At 39.8% G+C, this 23,516-nt stretch overlaps 1 protein-coding gene across 6 annotated transcripts in view; it reads left to right on the top strand.

Moving 5' to 3' along the window:
- Positions 1–22,024, top strand: part of QKI (QKI, KH domain containing RNA binding) — a 136,873-nt gene extending 114,849 nt beyond the window's left edge. The window contains exons 5-8 of one of the 6 annotated variants that reach the window (XR_005882134.1): positions 9,546–9,633; positions 11,011–11,310; positions 11,987–14,055; positions 17,927–22,024. Coding sequence is in view for 3 of the 6 variants with exons in the window: in XM_040965174.1 (XP_040821108.1) it covers positions 9,546–9,633; positions 11,011–11,310; positions 13,981–14,055; positions 17,927–17,943 (480 nt within the window). In the remaining 3 variants the exon portion in view is untranslated. The remainder of the gene's footprint in view (positions 1–9,545; positions 9,634–11,010; positions 11,311–11,986; positions 14,056–17,926) is intronic. The other 5 variants (XR_005882135.1, XR_005882133.1, XM_040965174.1 and 2 more) reach the window with 5 other exon arrangements.
- Positions 22,025–23,516: the final 1,492 nt, after the last annotated feature.

Genomic DNA, 23,516 nt, shown 5'->3' on the forward strand with positions numbered 1-23,516 from the left:
GAAATCAAACAAATCAGTAGGATGGGCAGTTCTGTCTGATTTTAGCTGGTGAGGGCTCAGTGAACTTCCCTTCCTGCCTAGATGCCGGTGCAGCTCTGGCCACCACTGCAGCTCAGTTCTCCACGTGCTGACTGCCACTGATGTATCTAGTCACTGCAACACTACACTGTTGCCTCAGCTGCTTTCCTGTGTCCATTGGTCTCCTGGTGCCCCTCTGCTGTCAGCCTGTCCTCTTTTGTTTCCTGGAATGTGCTCTCTGTTTCAACCTGGCTAATGATTCTTTGTAGGCTTAAACTTGTCCTTTCCCTATTCCACCATCTTGATTCTGCTGTAATTACTTGTTAATCTATATGGTCCTCCTGCCTTAAACCGTATTTTTCCTAATGTTATTTGTGCTTGAGGTAAAAGAGAACTTGTCACGTACAATCTATTAGGACTTTCTTTAAATTAGTAACTTAAAGGAGTAATTTCTAGGAGTAAGTCCTCTTACTTGAGTGTGGCATACAAACTAACAGGTTCAGCTGTTGTTGGACACACGTACTCCTAGACAGTCTGCAAGTGCTGCTTTCAGTGCAGCTTCCTGCTGGCTCCCAGGGAAGGCTCAGATGATGGCGTAAATGTTGTGTCCACATCACTCGTGTAGGTGATTGGGACAGCGTTTCTGATTCTTGCCTGGCCCGTTCCTGGCCAGTTGTCGGCATATGGGAAGTGAACCTGCAGATGGAATGTCTCTGTAGCATTCTCTATTTACTTTTTTTTTTTTTTAAGATTTATGTATTTTTTATTACAAAGTCAGATATACAAAGAGGAAGAGAGACAGAGAAGAAGATCTTCGTCCAATGATTCACTCCCCAACTGAGCGCAATGGCCAGTGCTGTGCCGATCCCGAGCCAGGAACCAGGAGCTTCCTCCAGGTCTCCCACGTGGGTGCAGGGTCCAAAGGCTTTGGGCTGCCCTCTGCTGCTTTCCCGGGCCACAAGCAGGGAGCTGGATGGGAAGTAGGGCTGCTGGGATTAGAACCAGTGCCCATATGGGATCCTGGTGCATTCAAGGCAAGGACTTTGGCCACTAGGCCATGGCACCACGCCCCTCTGTTTACTTTTAAATTAAAAAAATTAAAGGTCTTTAAAGGCAGGGGGAATTGAATTTCTTACCACAACTGTTACTTTATGAGCCTTGTTGTTTCAACTTGAGTCTGAATTTTTTAAAATGTGACTTTATCAGAACTGCGTTGGCTTTTTTTTTTCTTTTCTCTTTAGCACTTCTGTGTCCCTTGAGTGTCATTTTGTATTGATAGTGTGAAGGCCTTTCGTGTCCTCTGAAACTCAGCTTGACACTTTGCTGTCTGTTCCTGGGAAGTCCTGTTAACCGTTTAATTCCTTGAAAATTATATTTTTTTCTAAAAGTCTGTGCCTCCACAGGTTTCTAGGAGAGTAGATTTATGCTAACTAGAGAAGAATGGTTAGAGAAGAACATTTCTAAATCAGTTAGGATTTTTAAAAGTTTCAAGGACTGTGATGCAGAACCTTGATAATAGCATTTCATAGCAATAGTATAATAAAATAATATAGCAACTGTTAATGGGAAAATTCTCATTCCTCATGAAATCTAAGTGGGGACAAAAATTCTAAAATGTCTTTGAGTGTTTAATTGTGCATACATGCATACATTCTAAAATATAATCTGAAATCCCTTAGATTTAGATGAATGATACTATTTCTAGGCTCACATTGATTTTGATAAGCATTTCTTCTAGTACTCTACTAGATGGAATTGTGGTTCTTCCTTTGTGGCTCAAAGTTTGTCATCCTCACTGTTTTCTTCTCTCTTGGTGAGTTAAAGGAGTCTTAAGAAATTTATGGAAATTGCAAACCGCTTAACCAGCTGTATCACAATGCCAGGTCCTCGTATGGGTGCAGGTTCAAGTCCTGGCTGATCTCCTTCCAATCCACTCCCTGTTAATGGCTTGAGAAAGCAGCGAAAGATGTCCCAAGTGTCCCTGCACCGACTTGGGAAACCCAGATGATGCCTAGCTCTGCCCCAACCATTGTAGCCATTTGAGGGCTGAGACAGCAGATGGATGAGCTTTCTGTCTCTGTGTTTCAAATTAATTAATTAATTCAATGTAAAAAAAAAGTTCATGGAAAATAGTTTCTTGAGAAGCACAAAGAGCTCCCATCTCCTGATTCATCCCCAAATGTCTACAGGGAATGGCCAGGGCTGTGCTCGTGCCCAACTGGAGAGCCGGAAGCTCCATCCTGGTCTTACAGGCAGGCAACAGGAAGTCAGCTATTTGAGCCAGTATGTCTGCCTCTGAGGACTGACATTGGTGGAAGGCTAGAATTAGAAGCAATATTAGGTCTCAAACCCATACACTCGAATATTGGATTTGTGTATCTTGACTGCCAGATCAAATACCCACTCCTGCATATTATCCTTTTCAAAATTGGGGCCAGTGCAGTGGTATAGCATGCTAAGCATCTGCTTGTGGCACTAGTGTCCTGTATGGGCTCTGAGTTCAAGTTATGGTGGCTCCACTTCTGATTCAGCTCCCAGCAAATGGCCAGGGAAGGCAGTGGAGGATGGCTCAAGGCCTTGGAAGCCTGCACCTAATGTGGGACACCTGGCTCCTGGTTTCCAATGGGCTCAGCTCCAGCAGTTGCAGCCATTGGGGAAGTGATCAGCAGATGGAAGAGTTCTCTCTTTCTCTCTCTCTCTCTCTCTCTCTCTCTCTCTCTCTCTCTCTCCCCGTCCTTCCCTCCCTCCCCCCTCTTCTCTAATTCTGCCTTCCAACAAACCTGAAGAAAAAAAAAAAAAAACTGGGCCACTCCAGTAGAGCAAATGTTTCACTGAAATTTTAGCAAAAGTTTCTGAAATTTTAGTTCCATAATTGACTTGTTCCTAGCCATAAACTCCTAGACAACCTTTTAATTAATTCTTTGCTTACTTGGAAGTGAATTGTTAAGTTGCTATAAAGATTGCTGACCACTTAAATAATGGTGGAATATTTGCTTTTTATTTTTGATTTTTTAAAAGATTTATTATTTTTATTAAAAAGTCCGATATACAGAGAGGAAGAGTTTCCATTCCCCAAGTGGCTGCCACAGCTGGTGCTGTGCCAATCCTAAGCCAGGAACCAGGAGCTTCGTCTAGGTCTCCATGCAGGTGCAGAGTCCCAAGGCTTTGGGCCGTCCTTGACTGCTTTCCCAGGCCACAAGCAGGGAGCTGGATGGGAAATGGAGCTGCTGGGATTAGAACTGGTGCCCATATGGGATCCTGGCACATTCAAGGCGAGAACTTTTACTGCTAGGCCTCCACGCCAGGCCCTTTGCTTTTTATTTGATTAGTAAAATATGTTCATTCCTACAAGAATGTGTTTTTGTGTTTCAAATTTCGTTTGTTATTTACTTAATTCTTGAAGTGTGACTTCATGATATCTTCATGTAGCCTTGTAATTAAATATTCAGCCATTCATTAACATAATGGCACAAGAAATAATACCTTTATGATGGGTTTTATAGAATTGTTCAGATTTAAATGAGTAAAACAAAGGTGACATTCTTTATGACCTATAAATACTTGGAGTATATAATTTCAATTGAAACTCCACAAAATATGATTTTATAAAAGCTATTTGTTTTAATTTTTTTTCCTGACTAGAGAAAGGTGAATTGGGGTCTTAGTCTAGAACAGGAATTGCATTTCAGCGGGATTAATCCTGTCTAGCTGTAATGCAGTTTCTTGTTGGTATTGTAAGAGGTCAGGCCATGTGTCAAGAGGCATCAGTGATGTCAGCCTTATTTTTGTTTCCAATAATCTCTCCAGCCCAAACTAGAGCCAACTGGAAAGAACCAAACTCTGTTGTCAGGGCTCCCCTTGATGACCACACAGCACAGCAACTGTGAGAGAAACCAGGAAAGGTGACTTGGAGGGTTGCCTCAGGTGTCCTCCCGGCCATGCTGTGTTTAAGGTTATCAGGGTTGTGCTTGGTGGTGGTCCAGTCCCAAATAGCTAGGAGTGGGTTTCTTTGAGGAGTCCCTGGCAGGGGAAGACTTTCTGGCAGGCTTACCTGAGAAGAGCAGGTGGGGTTAATTAGCGTTTCTTACACATCCTCCCCAGGTAGCTCCCTAAACAGGAGGCAGTGTTTCTTGCCTGTAATCCTCATGTTTGCCTTCTAGAGAAGGAACTTGTGTAACTTCAGGCATTGGTGCTGTTCGTGTTCTCTGTGCTGTTTCATTTGATCTGCCCTGCTCCTTGGTACCACCAGTTACACTTCAGTGAACTCGCCTTCCGTTGTTCTCCCACTGTCAGTCCCAAAGACTATGTCTAGTACTTTATATACCTAAGTAAGTGATCATAAGAATCAATGTTTGATTTAATCTCCTCTGTGTGTGTGTGTGTGTACTTGCTTTAGCTGAGGAAGGATGTTGCCACTACCCAGGTATTATGTTTAACAGGATATATGCGAGAGAGTTTAATGGGAAATCCAAAAAGATAGACAAAGCCTTTTTCTTTACTCTGTCTTATTATTTTGATGTCTGAACTTGTCAGTGAGACTGTTCTATTTTGCATATTGTTTGAACTAAGGGTTCTTGGAAAAAGAGAAATTGTCGCTGTGACCCAGGTGAGACATTGAGGCTCTTGGTATGAGCCTAGCAGTTCTGACATCTCCGCTGACAGAGGCACGGGCACCCCACGGCAGAAGGCGCTCCTCAGGTGTCTCTCCAGTAACCGGATGGAAGACTGGGGAAAGATGGAGTGTGGGATGAAGAGCACTTTTAAAAAGCTGGCCATGGAGTTCACAGACTCTTGTCAGAAAATGAAGTTGGTGATGTCAGCAGAGTTGGCCCACTTGTAAATGACAGCCTGGGAAATCAGGAGATCACACATCATCTGGATTAGCAGAGTAAAAGTCACACTAGATATTTCAGCAGAGAATTAACAAAGGAATTGGTTAAACAGGTATTCAGAAATGGCAGGAAACAGTTTAAAAGCTTGTGCGGTTACCCCGGGACCAGAAGAGCCTGATACTGTTAGCAACTGTTAGACATTTAGAGCTGGGGCTGTACAGAGTGCATCAGAGACCATAGCCTGGTGTCCCTCAGCTCATGCTGGCAGATGGATGCCAGCAGCTCAGGAGGTGAAGGGAGGGCGGTATGCTGCGCACCAGGGTTGTTCCTGGAGGCTGGGGAGCCTGGAGACAGCTGCCACGGGAGTGTGTAGCTGAGAGGAGCTGCTGCGCAGAGCAGGGAGCACACCCCTCTTCCTTCTCTAGCTCCTCTGGGCCATCTGGGACACTTCAGTATATCCCTGTGCTGGGAGCCTCACAGGAAACCTGCGGGCCGAGAGGAAGAGCCAAGAGCAGTAGAGCCTGGCTAGCACATGGCAGGTCATTGGGGAACTAAGTAGCTGTTGTGTCATCTTGCTAAGGTTTCTCATTGTTACAGGATAAGTTGATGTAAATTGGCCCAGATTCATATTGAATGTCTGTCTGACACCTCATGTATTTGAAATAAGAATTTCAGACGTCACCTTTTTTTTTAAAGATTTATTTTTATTATTTTTTCATTGGAAAGGCAGATATACAGAGAGGAGAGACAGAGAGGAAGATCTTCCATCCAATGATTCACTCCCCAAGTGAGCGCAACAGCTGATGCTTTGCCGATCCGAAGCCAGGAGCCTCTTCTGGGTCTCCCACGCGGGTGCAGGGTCCCAAAGTTTTGGGCCGTCCTCGACTGCTTTCCCGGGCCACAGGCAGGGAGCTGGATGGGAAGCGGGGCTGCCGGGATTAGAACCGGCGCCTGTATGGCATCCTGGGCGTGCAAGGCGAGGACCTTAACCACTTGCGCCACCTTGCCGGGCCCCCAGACGTCACTTTCTAAGATAGAACATTGATTCCCTTCCTCTCAGCTGTTAGCAGTCGGTTAATTAGAGCTAGCCTGAGGTCCGTGTGGTTCTTTAGTGTCTGTCCCTTTCACACCGCCCCCATCCCATTCACCTGCTGGGTTTGTCTAGTCGGCTGAACGCTGTTCCTCTCTTGGAAGCCCTTTAGTTTAAGTCTGTTGAATTCCTTGTCAGACTTTTGCTTGCCAAATTGACACAACAGTGAGAGTAATGGGTTGATATTATAATTGTTTATAAAAATATGGTCACTTTTTGTTGTTACTTTCTCTCAGTTTTTTCAACTGTTACTCTCTAAATATGTTTGTCATGTATTTCTATTTGGAAAATCTGTTCTCTTGTTTCAGATTAGTATAAACAGTTGTGAAAGTCCTATTTTTTATTTGAGGGACAGAAAGAGTTCCCATCTTCTGGGGCAGGCCCAAGCTGGGCACCAGTAGCTCATTCCAGCCTGAGCCCTCACGTGCCAACCCTGTGGTCTGTGTTGGCAGGAAGCTGAGTCCGGGAGCCCGAGCTGCAGCACAGGTATTCAGTTGGAGGGAGAGGACGTCTGAACTGCTGACTTAACCTCTAGTTCAAACACCTACACCATTTTGTTATGTGGGTTTCTGCTTTTCCTTTGTCTTTAATATAAGGGAAATGATCAAATTCACTTTTGCAAGTCTTTAGGAGTTACAGTGAAGGCTGGTTAGTTTATGGATATCAGCCATGAGAACTTTTTTCGTGAATACCAAAAATAGAGAGGATGAGGGCCCAGCACGGTAGCTTAGTGGCTACGGTTCTCACTTTGCATGTGCCAGGATCCCATGTGGGCACCAGTTCCTGTCCTGGCAGCTCTACTTCCCATGCAGCTCCCTGCTTGTGGCCTGGGAAAGCAGTCAAGCATGCCCCAAGGTCTTCGAACCCTGCACCAGGCGTGGAAGACTCCAGGCTCGTGGCTTTGGATCACCTCAACTCCAGCCATTGTGGCCACTTGGGGAGTGAATCAGCAGACGGAAGATCTTCCTATCTGTCTCTCCTCCTCTTTGTATATATGACTTTCCAATAAAAGAGTAAATTACTTTGAAATTATATGGAGAATGAGGTATAGCACGTGGTATATGATAGAATGTCCACACAATAAGGGACTTGGATTTATGAAAGTAATGCCATCTTGTGTGGCATTGACTTGGAACTGCATTGTGGGAAAGGAAAAATGAGATTCCTCAAAGAGAAACACAAAGGGCTTCTAGGCAAGGGGCTGTGACAAAATGTTGATTCTTACGGGACGTTGGTGAATAAGAGTCCTTCAGTGTTGTGAACACAAGGATGAGGAGCCAGTGTCATTGGCAGTTCAAGTCGTGTTTTAGCTGATACAGTGTTGGTGATTTGGAAACAACATTCATAGATTTGCTTTTGTTAGAGCTTTGTAGTAATGTAGTAAATAGATTCTGTAAGTGATTGGAAAGGCATAGAGGAAAGATAGAGAAAGATCTTTGATCTACTGGTTTGCTCTCCCAGTGACAAAGTTTGCTCTGCAGTGACAAAGGCTGAGCCAGGAGCCAGGGACTTCTTGCAGGTCTCCCGTGTGAGTGACATGCCCAAGGGTTTGGGCGGTGTTCTGCTGCTCTCCCAGGTGCAGTACATGGAGCTGGGTCAGAACTGGAGCAGCTGGAACGCAAACCAGTGCCATGTGGACCCAGTGCTACAGCAGCGGGTTACCTCATTGTGCCACAGAACCAGCCCCAAATGGTTGCCATTTTTAAAGACTATGAATTCCATTATAGTAAGAAAATGAAATTTTATTTAGTACTATTTAAATTTCTTGATGAATTCAAAACATGCTTCTGCTTAAAGTCATCACATCATTGGACAGAGTGTTTTGTGAAGTTCATGAGGTCTGTGAATCAAGTACTATGCTTTGGTTTGACCTTGTGCAGCTTTTGGTCACTGCCCTTATTCATTCAAGCTTCAGGGCTAATACAGTTGCTTTTGACACACATTGTGGTGAAGCATAACTGCTTAGATGATGATTAATATCTAGTATTAATTAACCAAAATAGTGTACACTTTATTCTATTTGAGAATGCCTTGTTTTTTTTAGTAGTGTTGTATGTGATCTGTTCGTGTAAATAGCTGTTGGCATTAACTGAGAACGTACCTTTTTCTTACTATACTATGTGTGCATAAACTAAAGTATTAATACCTACTCCTGAGTCTGTTATCCATATTGGCAGAAGGACCCCCAACTTTCAGAAAAATGTTTACAGTTTACTCCACTTGTGTGAATTGTTTGTTTCTGATGTATTATTTTGAGTGTACCCTTTCCCCATTGAGCCTGTTTCTACCAATCTGAAAAATTACATAATTCTCAAGATACTTCTTTGATGCCACATGTTTTAGTCATTTGATGCTTCAAAAGTGAAGATACAATGCTTAATTCAAACCTAGCTCTTCCCATGCGGACATCAGGAGCGAAGCTTGTTCCGAAGGTGCAGCCACTCTTACTAAGGCTCTATTCAGGCTAAATGAAATCTGGCATGATATTTTTTATAGTGACTTCATTTACAATATTCCAGACACACTAAATATATTTTCTTTGCGACTTATTAAAAGCCCATTCCAGAGTTTTGTTTACTACAAATCACACATACCATTTGCTGCTCTAGTGCCAGGGAGGACATTCATTTGTAATAGAAAAGGAAATTTAGTATCTTGTCACCTATCCCCTTCTGTCCCTTTGAATCAGGGAGGAACAAAATTGTTAGAAAAATGTATCACTTATTACATGGTTTTAAATATTATGTCCCCAAAACTAGATAATGCATATCAGTAGCAGCTCCACGTCACTGTCCAGATAGCTTGGACAGGTGGACCTTTGTCTGCTGTTGTTTCTGACTGACTACAGCTTATTCTTCAAGATTGGAAGTGCAGAGCAGTGTCTGGGCTTGGTTTACGACAGTAGCTGTGTGCGTAAGGTAGTAGGGAATTAAATGGCTTAACTTGAGAAAGGTAGTTAGGCTCTAGATCATCTTCAGTGACCTAACTTTATATTTTTAGATAGCAAGTTACCATTTAAGGATAATGAGGTATTGAATATTGAGGCTGTTAAGGAGGATGTTGTGTTTTGATCAGTTATATGGGCTGTGCACGTTCGTTGGAAGACAGATACCATTAATGGAAGAGTCTAATGGGTTTGGTATTGTATCAATAATAACTAGAACAAAGATGAACAAAAGTAAGTGGAAAGAGAATGCCAAAATCAAGTTAACATAGGGTGGCCAAATATTCAGTGATCAGAGTGACCCTGCAGTGTGACCGATCTTATAGCTCTGTGCTTTGGAACACTGAGCCGAACAAGAGGTGCTGAAGAGAAGATGCTATGTTTAATTTTACTTAACATTTAACTTCCACTTGAAAGTGAAGTTTTTTGAGGAACTTTTAATAAGTCAGTAGGACCTACCTGAAACTTTTCAAGTAGCTACATAAGCAGTGGTGGTGGAGACTGCCATACACCGCATGCCCTTTGGTGTTGTCAGCACCTTTCCTGGTTGAAGCAGATGGCTGTAGTCACGTGATATCTGTTTTAAGTCTGTGTGTAGATATAGCCGTGGTGTCTGTAAACAGTCCTAAACTCCAGTGGTTTTATGTTTTTCCATGTGTAGGCGGAAGGAGAAGACAGCCTGAAGAAGATGCAGCTGATGGAGCTCGCGATTCTGAATGGCACCTACAGAGATGCCAACATTAAATCACGTAAGGCTGAACCCGAGGCCGGGCTTAGGGCAGTCACTGCCGGGCAGTAGGAGGGGCAGTGAATGCTGTGTGCACAATCCTCGGTCTAATACTTCGAAGAACTGAGGGTATTCTTGATTTTGGTTTATTTGTCTAAGAACTCTGTTTTTATTTGTAGTTTTTGTGATGTGTCACGCTCTCAATGTAAGAGTTTCACATAAGTTTTTATTCTGCCTAGATTTCTTACTGTTATTCAAAAGACATATTTTTTAAAACGTGAAAAATTTTTTAGTAGACTAAATTTTTATGGGGTGCCATGTGATGTTTTCGTACATGTATATGTTTTGTATATAACATCAAGTCAGGGTAAACATATCGGCTTACCGTAGTCATTGTCATTTGTTTATGGTGATGACTTGGTTTTAAAAGTGTACCTGTGAAATTCTTTGGTTTGAACCTCATTTGCTTGCTTGTTCTCATGCCAGTGTTTCTCTGTTGCTTTCATACGCAGAGTTCACAGGAGCCGGCTGGCAGTAACTGTACTCAGTGTACTTTCCCTGTCTATATCTTCTTTGTATAAGGCGTGGAAGATTTCCTTTCGGCTTTTTTGTTTTGTTTTGTTTTTTGCTTTCAATGGAATAGCATGAAATTTATACTTTCAGATGGTCCAATAATGTTTACATATGTCATTTATGAATGTAACATTTAAATTGCCACACTTCTTAATAAAATTTTGAAGTCATTGAAAATTTTCCAAAATCAAAGCAACCTAGTGGATTTAGAAGTAGTTACTTAGGAGGTAACTGACTAATTTACTCATGAGGATGTGAGTGTGTTATTTGTAGTCATAGAAAATGTGTGTTATTAAGTCAGTACACACATGGATTTCAAATTTCTTGCAAATTTCTTTTCATTCTTTATCCATGAACTTTTTTCTTTTTTATATCATTAATTCTGAATTCATAAATAGTTATTCCCTAAGATGGAGGAATTTATTTGTAACACTCATTTTTTAAAGTGAAACTGAAACAGGGTTTTAGAAATGTGCCTCTGTGGACTCTGGTTACAAATGTTGTTCTAACGGTTCTATGCGGTGTTCCCGGGTTCTGCATGCGCCTCTGGTCCTGACATTTTATAGGCAGATAAATATAACCTGTTTTAATGGTGTCTTTTTGTTTTTGCAGTGGCTTCTTAATCTGTGCACATTTGTTAATCACATTGGGAAGGGGAAAGCTGTTTGCTTTGACATTTCTGTGTGATTGGCGCATGTACTAATGATTTCCTTTTATTTTTCTTCTTTCCTGCCTTTTTCCTTTCTTTTTCCTGCTCCCTTCTTATTTTCCCATGTTTTATATTGCTGTCTCTCTACTTCCTTCTGAATTTCTTTGCTTACTGTAGCAGCCCTTGCCTTTTCTCTTGCAGCAACAGCCCAGGCTGCCCCACGGATCATTACCGGGCCTGCGCCTGTTCTTCCACCAGCTGCCCTGCGCACTCCTACGCCAGCTGGCCCTACCATAATGCCTTTGATCAGACAAATACAGACCGCTGTCATGCCAAACGGAACTCCTCACCCGACTGCTGCAATAGTCCCTCCAGGGCCTGAAGCTGGTTTAATCTACACACCCTACGAGTACCCCTACACGTTGGCACCAGCTACGTCAATCCTTGAGTATCCTATTGAACCTAGTGGGGTATTAGGTAAGTGCTTCTCCATGTATGGTGAACATTCTTTTTAATAACTTTTGCTGTCCCAGATTTTGAATTGATTACCAGTTTTAGACAGTCAAGGCAAATTTCCACTTAGGAAAGTCTGTATTTAATTTTGACTTTCATAAGGCTTTCCCTTTTAATTAATTGTACTTTAAACCTGTTTAGGTGCACTTATTAACTTAAATTCACTTTGGTTCGGTAAATTTGCTACATACACTTTCACATAGAAGGCATGTTTCACTTTTGACATCACGGAGGTAATTTTGAGTGTTAGGGTCTGCCTACTGGCCTGTCATCTCCATCACCTCCACTTCATGAAGCTAGATTTCTTTTGCTTTGCAAATTGTCAACTAAATTTGAAATTTTCATGTGTAATTATTTTAAGATGTTTATAATATTTATATTATTGTGTGTTTTTAAAGACTCGTAATCACTTAAAATAGCAGACCAGATAAAATTTTTCAATGTTTGTCATTTGAAGTTTTAGTTATAATTAGACATGGATTTCAGTAGTGAAGTATTTAATGGATGAGGTGATAAATACCAAGTCACTGAATTCAGGATCACACTTAGCCAGAAATTAAGATCGTGGTGTGAACGCTTGGTGTTACATGAAAAAAATGATGTTCTCGAAAAAGACATTATTGCTGCCTTTTTTTTATAGAGTGGATTGAAATGCCAGTCATGCCTGATATTTCAGCCCATTGACTTGCTGGATGGAGGAGTAGCGAACAGCAGCTGTTCCAACACGACCAGTCCATGTGGAACACACTGCTTCTGTGCAACCCCTTTGTTTTCCCACACAGAATTCAAATCCTTTTTTTTCCCTGAATTGTACATGACCTTGGTGCTGCATGCATGCTGTGCTGTGGACTTCTAGGACTTCGATGTTTTAAGGGATTTTTTTCCTCCAGCATTAATACTGATTTATAGAAATTTGAAAGTCTAATGAACCTGAACACTAAGAGTTAAACTCAAAAATGCATTGTTCAATTAAAGCAAGCTACAATGCTCTGTATGTTATCTGTGTGTGTGCATGCACTCAGGTGCCTTCTGTTTTATGAACAAATACGTTTTATTGTACATGTTTTCCGTTCATCTCTACATCTCTGTATGAAATAATCACAGGTCAGAATCATACCACAGAACTGCTGATGAAAGCCTTGTTTCTTTTGCATATTTCTCAAAGCATTTAAAAAATAACCTATAACCTGTAACCTCCAATTTCCTTTCTATTAATCTCTGTCCTGTGGCCCTGTGCATGCTTCCCCCCGAGAACTCCTGTGTGCTGCGCCCAGAGCATCTGTCGGAGGAGTTAGGGCTCGTGGCTCGCACGGGCCTGGGGCTCCCTCCCGCTGCTCCTAGTCTAGCACTGTCCATGTTGCCCTGTGCAGTTACAGTCCTGTGTGCCGAGCTTCTCCAGGAAAAGGGGGGATAGGCCAGTTACTGCTTAGAAGCAGCAAGAGGCACTGCTCTAGAGCTTCTCACCAGAAAACACTATTGTTTTCTTTGATGGGAAGTTTTTAGTCATAAAATCTGAATTATTAGACTGGCAGAATTAACCATAAAATACTATTTTCTAATTGGAATTTAGAAGATGAGTAATAATCAATACTAAGTGAAGTCTGTTATTATCAATTTTATTTCTTGCTTTGCAACCTAAGCAGTAAAACTTAACCATCTGAAGAACTGAGAGAATTCTCATAAATTGCTGTTACCATAAACTTGCACACAGATAACATGCATGCTGTAAATCAGCTCTCACATTAAATTATCTTAAATGCGCAGTGCCCTTCAAAACAATGCAGACATGTGTGTTGATGGTAGTGAGGAGATTGGTGTTAGCATCAAATCTTCATTGATGACTAATTTTTAATTCCCTTCCTTTTATCTTTAGGTATGGCTTTCCCAACGAAAGGCTAAGAATTCAAGAACGGTCTTAACTGAACCCTCATCAGATCTGAATTTAACAAATGCTTAGTCTCAGCAGCCTCCGGGGAAAAAGCTTAGCCTAGCAGTCAGTGACTTACTTGCACTTTTTGCACATAGATATAAAGTTTAAAAATTGTTATTAATTTGGTTTAGTCGGTCATATTACCCAGTAACAGTAATTTATAAAGGAGTGTATAGTAGTGTACTGACTGCTAAGTGTACTGTACTGTTTGCTTTACTAATCACCTAATTCATTGCAGTTCATTCTTATTGACTGAGTTTAAAACCACAAGCTGTAGGCTTTCAGGATTGCTTTGAAACCTTTTTAAGTGATAAACTCTGGAAGTGGGCTTAAGGTTAGCAAATAATTCTCAGTATGAAACATGGCATTATTGAAGTTGTCCTGTAAGCGAGGCACGTCAGTGAATATGTGACTAGTAAAGCTTCAGTGTGTTTGCATCTGACAGCTCATGAATACTGTGACCTGGGAACTGTAAATGAACAGATGAAATAGGTTAAGGGCAAGATGTTTAAAATAAATGCAATATTAATAGATGCATATATACATGACATGGTTAACTTTAAAACTACTGTGCCTTAGCATATTTCCTAAAGCAAATTTTTGTAGTAAATGACATTTGGAGTCCATTTTGATAAACCTGCTGTTAATGTTTCTTCCCTTGTGAATGTTTTCTAACTTTGTCTTGGTAATTGCGATTTAACTAGGTGCGGTGGCTACTAAAGTTCGAAGGCACGATATGCGTGTCCATCCTTACCCAAGGATTGTGACCGCAGACCGAGGTTAGTGTAGTAATGCACTTGTTGTCTGTAAGAAGTGCGCCGGGTGGCCGTGCACTTTGCAACACCACACCTGATGCGAGATGTAACTGCTTGCCTGCTTCCTGTTGCTTTTCCTTTTCTAAATTCATTTATAAGAATTGACAGATTGAGGGGTTTGGGGCTTTTGTTTGGTTTTATTTTGTTTCTCCCTTCATATTTTAACTTATTAAGTCTATGATTATGTACTATGGAATTTATTCCTCCTAAGACATACTTTAGTTAATTTCAGAAGCTATTACATTTTTATGTTGCCTTAACTATTTTTCAGTAACTTTTGCTAAAATTTACCTTTTAATTGTCTAAATTCTGGGTTGGTATTGCAAAATGAGTTGAACAGATGGTGCTTTAATGAGAGAAGTGAAGGACTCTATGCTTCCTGTGTACTTTTGGAGAAAACTGAAGATTTAGTTTCCATTTTTCTTTGTAATGAAATATTTGAGCCACTTTATAAACAAGAGGATGTACATGTCAAATGCCTAGCTAAAATTCACAAAGTAAGGACTGTGAAGATAGCTTTCATGTAGTTGGTTTTTTTATACATATACATATATATACACACACATATATATAAATTAGAACATCAGTTCCCTTTTATTCTTACATTTTCTTGCCAAAATGGATCCTTTGATTTTTTTTCATTTGCTGCTAAAATGTGATCTGAAGGTAAACCTATCCTGAAATTCTGTGGTATGTAAGATTCAGCTGTTTAAATAGCCTTTTTAACTCACCTGTGACTGGAAAGTAAGTCTTCATTTTTCTCCTTTTCAATATTTGTCATTTGTGTCATATATATATATACATATATATATATATATGTCCTTGGACCCTTATATACATTATTTATGCTTATTGAGGAGTGATTTTTTTTTTTTCGGTTTATTGACATTGGATTGTTTTCTTAAGTTTTTACCACAAGAGTCCAAAGCATTGTAGAAAAGAATGCTTTCCAGTTTTCTGTGATGGCACATTTGTCATCTACTAATTGAGTTGATCAAGTCTCTACAGGTAGTAGGGGAAGGAAGTGATGGGTTTGCACTGCAGTTATATGCCTTCTGAGACCCACCTACTTCACAGTTACTGCGCATGTTAGGTTGGACGCTGCTGCTGTCCACGTAAGGAGTGAGATACCTTTCCGTTGGTGAGGCGCATGTGGCTCACGCACCGTTTAAAGAGCCTGGAAGACTTTTAACTCTCATGTACATGAAACTTGGGGTGATCATTCAGTGAACAAAATGGACTCTCAGCTCAGTGATTGTTTAAAGTCAGACTCTTCGCAAGTCTTGTGGAGATGGAAAGTTGGCCTTTTTTTTTTTTTTTCTTTTAAAAGCACATTTAAGTGTGAAGAAATTGAATAGTCCCATGAATGAATTAAAGCTTCATTCTTATTGGTAATGCTAAATTAGTTGTAATGAGTACAATAAAATAGTTTTTCTACTCTTACGTTTTCCCTGGAATCCCCCCCCCCCCAGGAGGTTTTTCATTATTTTAACATGATAGTCACTGCAGTACTTAAATACTCTGATGCCTTGAGATAGGTGAAAATATTATAAGAGGAAGGTTTTATCATATTTGGAAAGTGACAACACATTCCATGCATGGCTCTTTTTTAATTAAATGTGTTTTAATTCTGTCGCTGTTTTTATTCAGAATGCAATGTCAGCAAACCGAAATGCTATTTTTTGAAATAGCAGAATCCTTATATACTTGCTCTCACTGTGTGCACTCACTGGGTCTAAGGGTGATGTCTGAACTCCTTAAATTATTTTATGATACTACTGTTTTCTCTATTTTTGAGGTTTTCTTAATTATTTAAAAAAAAAAAACTTTTGAAGAGATTACTATGACTATTCTCGTAATACAAGGGAACTCAGCGCTTGGATTTGTAACCATGTAATTCTATCTAAATGAACATTTAGAGTACTACATGGTGGGCAAATCTTTGGTTCTTTACTAAAAATCAACCCATCTTTATAAATAAGTATGTCAGACTGAATTTGAAGCCTTAGAGACCAACTGACTTTCTAGTTGTCATGCCCTGTCAGTGGTTTTGCACGGCTGCCACTCCTTTGTGTGCTGTGGGAAGCCACGGCTGGCAGAGGGCACGTTCGAGGTGCACTGTACCAGTGGCAGTTGCTTTGTTTCTATATTCCACACTTGAATAATGATTTTATAAAAACCATTGCTTACACGTAATTTGTATTAAAAGTTTAAACAATTATAATCAGAACTAATTAATATAAAATGCTTTAAGATTCCATATTCTGGAATACCTGTGAAATAATATGATTATATAAATACTTATTTTCTCCTTTGACTTTAAAATAGCAGTTTTATTTTAAACAAAATGTCCACTTCTTGAGAAATTCAGGGAAGATTTGGTCACATTGAAGATAGAATATTTTTATAGTATTTATAAACTATCCTGACTGTGGAAAACATTTTGTCATATGAAGGTAAATCAGTCCATTATATATATTATATCATTTAAACTCTGTGAGCATTATACCTACTGGTTTTTTTGGTTTGTGAAGTTAAAGAAAATCTGACTTTGCACTGAATAACTTTTGTTCACGTCTCCTCTGCCTTAAGTCACAAATGGCAACAGTACAAAAAAATTCTATCAAACCTCAGAATATAGTAGAAATAATTAAGCTGTTGAATGAGTCTTAAAAAAATCATACTACTGTTAAGTGGACCAAGTTGGACTAAGCAGAATGTGAGAGGTGTTGATTAGGGAAGGGACAACTCCAGGACGCTGGGAGGGGTAACTTTTCCACTTGAGAACTACTTTATGTTCTACTGTAATTTTTAAAAATTTTTTTTGTTACTTTGCAAAAGAAAATAGTATTTACAGGTGGCTTCTTTTAAAATATAAAAGTATAAAGCAGGAATGTATATGAAATGTCAGATTTTATTGTATTTGCAGAGTATTAGCTTTGAAGTTGAATAAAGAAAGCTGTTTGTAGTTTTAAAATGCCTTATTGGTATCAATTAGAAATTTCTTCTATTTTTTGATGTATCTAGAGCTTTTTGAGTATAGAATTTTAAATGGCAGGATTTTACAGTGTTTACATGCAAGTGCATTTTATAAGTGTTCTATATGTGTAAAATAGTCTTTTCAACTGGAAACTGTCGGCTGGTGCAGAGGCCTGGCCCTTTTCTGGTTCCCGTGATGTTGCCTATACTTCTAGACTACAGTTTAGTATTGCTTTGTATCATGAGGCCAAGAAATTCCATGTTGTTTGTAAATAGAATAATTGAAAAAGCAATAAACATTTATTGAACAAAAGAAACCTGTTTGGCCCAGAGTTTATGTTGATCCAAATTGTACATAGAAATTTAAATTCCATTAGATTCATTTCTGTTGATCATCAATTATTAATAATCACATCCATCATTAATAGTTGCTTAATGCTTGCATCTGAGAGAATACTAATGCTTAATAGCAGTCAGAGACACTGTTAACTGCACTGACTGTTTCAAATTCTGTATACCAAACCTATTCATTGTTGTTTTCTGGTTTCCTTCATTGACTGCTACTAACTATTAGTTGTTAGTTGTATTTTATTTCTATTTTTTTTCTGTTAACCAGTTTTTTTTTTTTTTTTTGTGGGAGTGGGCTCTTCATTTGTTCAAATCATGATACAAAATTGTCATGATTTTGATTGTATTCTGTAGATGGTGTCAATCAGTTTGTCAGAATTAAACATGCTTTTTTTATTAGTTGTGATTAGTTTTCATGTTGTCATTAAGCCGTCACTAGCTGAAACTAATCTCTTCTCTATCTTTTCTTTTCTTTTTTTTATTTTGTTTTTTGTTTCTAACCACCCAGCCGCCACCGGCAACTAACCTATGACCTTCTGACCTCTGAACTCTTCACCCAATGATGACCTGACCATGCCTGCCTGCTGATCAGTTAACTGGTAATCGCCTTTGCTTGCCTGTCGTCAGCGCAGCGAGCTGAGGCACTTGTCCGTTCGTCTTACCATCTAACCAAACAAAAGACAAAGAAATTGTTGTCCTCCAACTCAGCTTCTTTTCTTTTTCCCATTTGGGTGAACGTGGTTCTAGAAACTGCACTGAATAGTAGTAAAGCAATAAGGCCCAATTCATCCCACAGCACTGACCGTCTTTTAATGTCCCCCTCTGAGCGAACGGTAAGAAGGGGGGACAGCTGGCCCTTAACTACTCATTGACAGAGGCAGTTACTGTGAGACTTCTAGGAACCTTTCTCTTCTCATAGCAAAGTCAAAGCTCTCTGAATGTACTGTGTGATGATACATCATGCATGAACCTTCGGTCAGGGATGTCATTGGGGAATGACTTCAAAAAGTATTCGGAATCTGATACGCTGTTTGGTCACTACAGCGCCCTCACAGGGCGAGTGGCAGCCTTGTTACATTGCCTGCCAATATTTTGAAGTATTAGAAGAAAGTGTGCCATGAGAGGAAAGCATAACGAGGAGTTTGAAAATTAATGCAAAGTAAAAAATTGCAACACTATTTTTAAAAAGCTAAATATCTGAGTTAAAATGACGGAACCTTTATTTTACACCTCCGTTAAAAATACACGAGAACAAGGTACATGCATTATGTGTCACATTACTGGGCAAACTGTTCAAGTGTTTTTTTTAAACCTCCCTGTATAGAAAAAATCATTAAGGATGTAAAAGCCATGCTTGCCTACTTGCTGTATACATGTAATGAAATTGTAGATAAAGTGTAGTGCATTGAGACAAATGAACAAAAAGTAGATTCTTTTACTATACAAGGGTGCTGGTGCAGAAAAAAATATATATATTTTTGGAAATGTAGCATTTTATACTTTCAAGTGTTATAAAAAAAAAAAGAAAAAGAACAAAGAAACCCTTTATTTCATTAAATGATTTTTTCTGGTGGTTGTCAAGAAACAAAAGACCAAAAGAGCCTTTTTGTCTTTATTTTTATTTTTTAAGTATTGGAATAAGTCTAAAGAAAAGAAAGTGCCTTATTTTCCTTCATGGTCATTTAGTCAAGTGTCTCGTAAGGTCAGCTCCTCCCTCACAATAAGAGTTAATGCATGTTCCTCAGTCGCCCAGTATGTGAAAGATGAGAAGGGAGACAAATGAGTTGATGGTTTGATTTATGATTTTTGCCACATTAACTTGAAACAAATTTGCCAAATCTGATACTGTGAACAAAATTGATGATTTGTCCAAGTCTGATTTGCTACATTTTTGAAACATCATTTTTTTCAAAAATCATAATGGAGTACTTTTATTACAATCTCCAATGCATCCAGAGAATTCTGAGATTAAAATTTTGTGAGGTCCTCTGAGCATTAGTTTACAGACGACATCACAGCTGCGCTTCACTGGGAGTCGGGGAGACGGTGGGTTTTTTTCTCTCTTGCTAATTGGAGAGTATAGCAGTATGCCTAGCAAAACTTTTACCAAAATGAGTCTTAGTAATACTCATTCAGGAAAACAGCTTCTGAATGACCCAGTTCAATCATCCTCTGTCCACCAGCATCAGAGAACGTGTGCTGTACATCTCTGCTGGTTTGAATAACCTCCTCTAGCCGACACAACTTTTTGACCCCTCTGTTTTTTATCTTTAAAGTACTCGGAAAAAGCATCATTGTGGATATAAATGCTCAAGTGCACCTCCATTGCCATGAAGTTCAGTTCTGTACTAGGAGCACTTTGCACTTTGTGTGCAAAACTGTATCTTAACACTGAGTGAATCATTGTGACCTGCTCAGTACCAGACGTGGCAAATCTCCAGTGGCAGTGAACTTCAGCTGGTCAACTCGCTCCCTTCCCCACACTTCCCAGGCAAGGTCAGCACCTTCACGGTGACCTCCCCTTCATCGTGGCTCACTTGGAAACCCTTATCAGTTTATTTACTATGCAATAGACATTCATTGTTTTGTATTCCGCTAGCTTGGTTTAATGTGCCACTGCTTTGTCTTTCTGTTACACATACCATTGTTTGGATTTATTTACGATATATGCTGTGCCATTTTGGTTTTTATTTTGTTTGGTTGGTTGAATAAATTTGCGACACTCAAACACTTGAGGTGATAGTTTAGTTAAAAACGATACCAGTATTTGATCCAGTTTCATCTCAGCTGTGTTCAGCCTGGACATTTTAGATGTTCATCAAAGGTCTTCTCTAAGGAAGGAAGGAAGAAATGTGTGACATTTACAAGTAATGCTGGCTTGGAACAAACTTTTGAAAACTTAGTTGATAAATTTTGGATCAACTGAAAAAAAAGCATGACTTTTGAAATCTCTGAATGCCTTGGTTCTCAGTATTATCATTCTTTATTGAATTTATTTCTTATTAAAATATGTAGTTTTTAAGACTTTTTTTCTGACAGTATTATGTAATTGTTTAGTGCAGGTAGATGGGAGTGTCGCTTGTATGTTCCCATACAGCTGACGTGGATTTTTGTGTCTTCTTTATTATCCTAGTAGTTCATGCTGTGTATGTACCATAACCAACCTATTGCCTATGAGAAACATGTAAGATAATGTATTTACAGCCATTGTTACAAGTTTATAATGTATTTTTCTATCTTGTTTTATATGTATGTTATATAACATTCAAAAGAATTTTTTTCTTGATTGAGAAAAGGATACAAAATGCAAAATCCACAATTTTGATAACTGAAAATTGCCAATTGTTTTGCAGTACTTTATTATATTGGGTGTCTTGTCTTTTCTTGAGCTTTTAGTTAGCTAATGAATGAAAACATTAGACACTTTGGGTTTTAGTTGGGATTTTACATAGCTTGCCTTTTAATTCTTTGGTTCCTTGCTGTTTCTATTAACCCATAGCATTATTTTAATAAATGTTATAATACCAACCTACTAACTCTGGACTGTTTCTGTTTATTAACCTTTACATGTCTAATTAAACAAGCAAATGAAGACGAAAGATCCTGGACTAACCCTGGAGAGCACATGAGCACAGATAACATGCCGTCACGTGTCTGTTGTCTGTCGGCTGGCACCGTGTAGACTGCTGTCCAACAGCTCTGGGCTCCCGGCCTTTCCTGGGGGCGCAGGAGCTGGTGCAGACAGGAACGGAGCATCAGCTCCTAGTCTCCCGACTTGCCTTTCAGTGTCTGCATTGCTAATTCCACACTTCGTTTTCTGAAATAATCGTGATCTGCTCAGAGCATGAAGGTCAGAGAGATTCCTTGTAGTGATATTCCCTGAGAAACCAGTTTGATTCCTTGTTGGACCATTTATTTAATTCCTATAAATAGATAACTATGTCCACATCATGAAGAATCTTTTTATTTTATTTATTTTTATGCCAACTGGCAAGCTTGCGTAGCCAGGTGCTCATGGTGCTGGTCTTGCACCAGGGATGACGCCAAAGGCATAGGGTCTGTGCGTTAGGGCCTGGCACCGCGAGATCCCACCCCCTCCTGGGGTCACGTCGTGGACATTGTATTTTCTCAAGCATAAAATGACCCAATCGTGACCTGTAATTTAGCTCTCATTTCATTTCATATACTTTCATTTTTCAGGTTAGCCATTATCTTTTCTATGAAACAAACTTTTTACTATCTTTTGCCTAATACAAGTATTTTTTTTTTCAGAATGAATTTTAAATAATGGCTTACCAATATACACCAAGTTTTATTTAGAGTTTTAAAATTTAGGGCTGAAATGAGTTCCATGTAGTAATTGCTCTTGACCCAGTATGTTGTTACCCAGACTGCCTAGTACCCTCATATTTCATGAATATGCATGCACACACGACCCAGAATTGGAGTGACTGAATCGTTGTCTGGGGGTGTTCTCTGACAGGAGAGGTGGAGCAAGGCATTGTTAGGTCGACAGAATCTTGATGTGTTGCCATCTGTAGACGTTCCCATGCTGTAAGAACTTTTGTGTCCTGTGAAAATGTTATAGTATGCAAAGCTGCTAATACACAGGTTGTCATGTTCCCACGTCACTGAAGCAGATGAATGAGTGCCTGTGTAGTCGCCCCTTGTTGGAGCCTGTGAGTGTAGTATGCAGGGCACTGGATAGGTGCTTAGGTCACATTGTCACCTTTTACATTGCAAACATTGTAAAAAGACTGTTTTAAAAGCTGAAAATAACATTACAAACCCCATCGTTACACAAATTGCAATAGTACTCCTGGAATACTAAAATGCTATTGTTTGAACTTAATTGTTTTATGAATTACTTAATGAAACAACTTTCCTTTCTTGTTGAACAAAATGAAAAACCTAGCATGCAAATAGGAGTTCATCTGTGCCTTAGTGCAGCAGCTCCGTGTGTGGTTGGCTCCCCACAAAACACACATGCATACATACACAAAATCAAAAAGACTGGAATTTTCTGATGCACCATAAGCTGACGACGAGTTTAGAAGAAATTGCTCATTAGCAAATCAAGAATCATCACTAATGAAGCATGATGATATTATATGAAAGAATTTTTTTTTGAGATTTATTTTTATTGGAAAGTCAGATATACAAAGAGGAGGAGATGCAGAGAGAGAGAAATCTTCCATCCAATGATTCACTCCCCAAATGACCGCAACGGCCAGTGCTGTGCCGATCCAAAGCCAGGAGCCAGGAACTTCTTCCAGGTCTCCACATGGGTGCAGCGTCCTAAGGCTTTGGGCCGTCCTCGACTGCTTTCCCAGGCCACAAGCAGGGAACTGGATGGGAAGTGGAGCTGCCGGGGTTAGAACCGGCGCCCAAATGGAATCCCAGTGTGTTCAAGGTGAGGACTTTAGCTGCTAGGCCACGCCACTGGGCCTCTATATACGAGAATCTTAAGGATCTCTTCTGTTTTGCTACTTTGGGATGGGATATATTTATTTTTGTTTGTGGTAAGATTTATTTTTATTGGAAAGAGAAGGAGAGACTGAAAGAACTTCTGTCTGCTGGTTTACTCCCCAAGTGGCCACTACGGCCAAAGCTGAGCAAATCTGAAACCAGGAGCTTCTTCTGGGTCTCCCACACTGGTGCAGGATCTCAAGGCTTTGGGCCGTCCTCACTGCTTTCCCAGGGTACCAGCAGGGAGCTGGACGCGAAGTGGAGCAGCTGGGACACAAACCAGCACTCATGTGGGACCCCAGCACTTGTAAGACGAAGATTTAGCCACTAGGCTATTGCACTGTGCCCTAAGTTTATTCTCAACAGCAATATATGGTTAATAGCACAGTTATCAACTAGTGCTTTTTGGTTAAGTGAAGCATTTCTAAATTTTAATCCATTATTTAGTAAAAACTAAGCTCAAAATTTTTCCTAAATCTCTAGAGTAATTGCTTTACATGTTTCTTCTGTTTTCATTAGTTATCTTTTTGTGGCTTTTTTTGGTTTTGTTTGTGCGTCTTTCAGGAGCAGAAAGGGCCATCCCTCAGGTTGACTCCACAGTGGCCACGTCTGGACTAATGCTGAACCCC

The sequence above is a fragment of the Ochotona curzoniae genome, unplaced genomic scaffold (genome assembly GCF_017591425.1).
Source record: "Ochotona curzoniae isolate NIBS_2020 unplaced genomic scaffold, NIBS_Ocur_1.0 scaffold_3890, whole genome shotgun sequence".
NCBI classification, from domain to species: Eukaryota; Metazoa; Chordata; class Mammalia; order Lagomorpha; family Ochotonidae; genus Ochotona; species Ochotona curzoniae.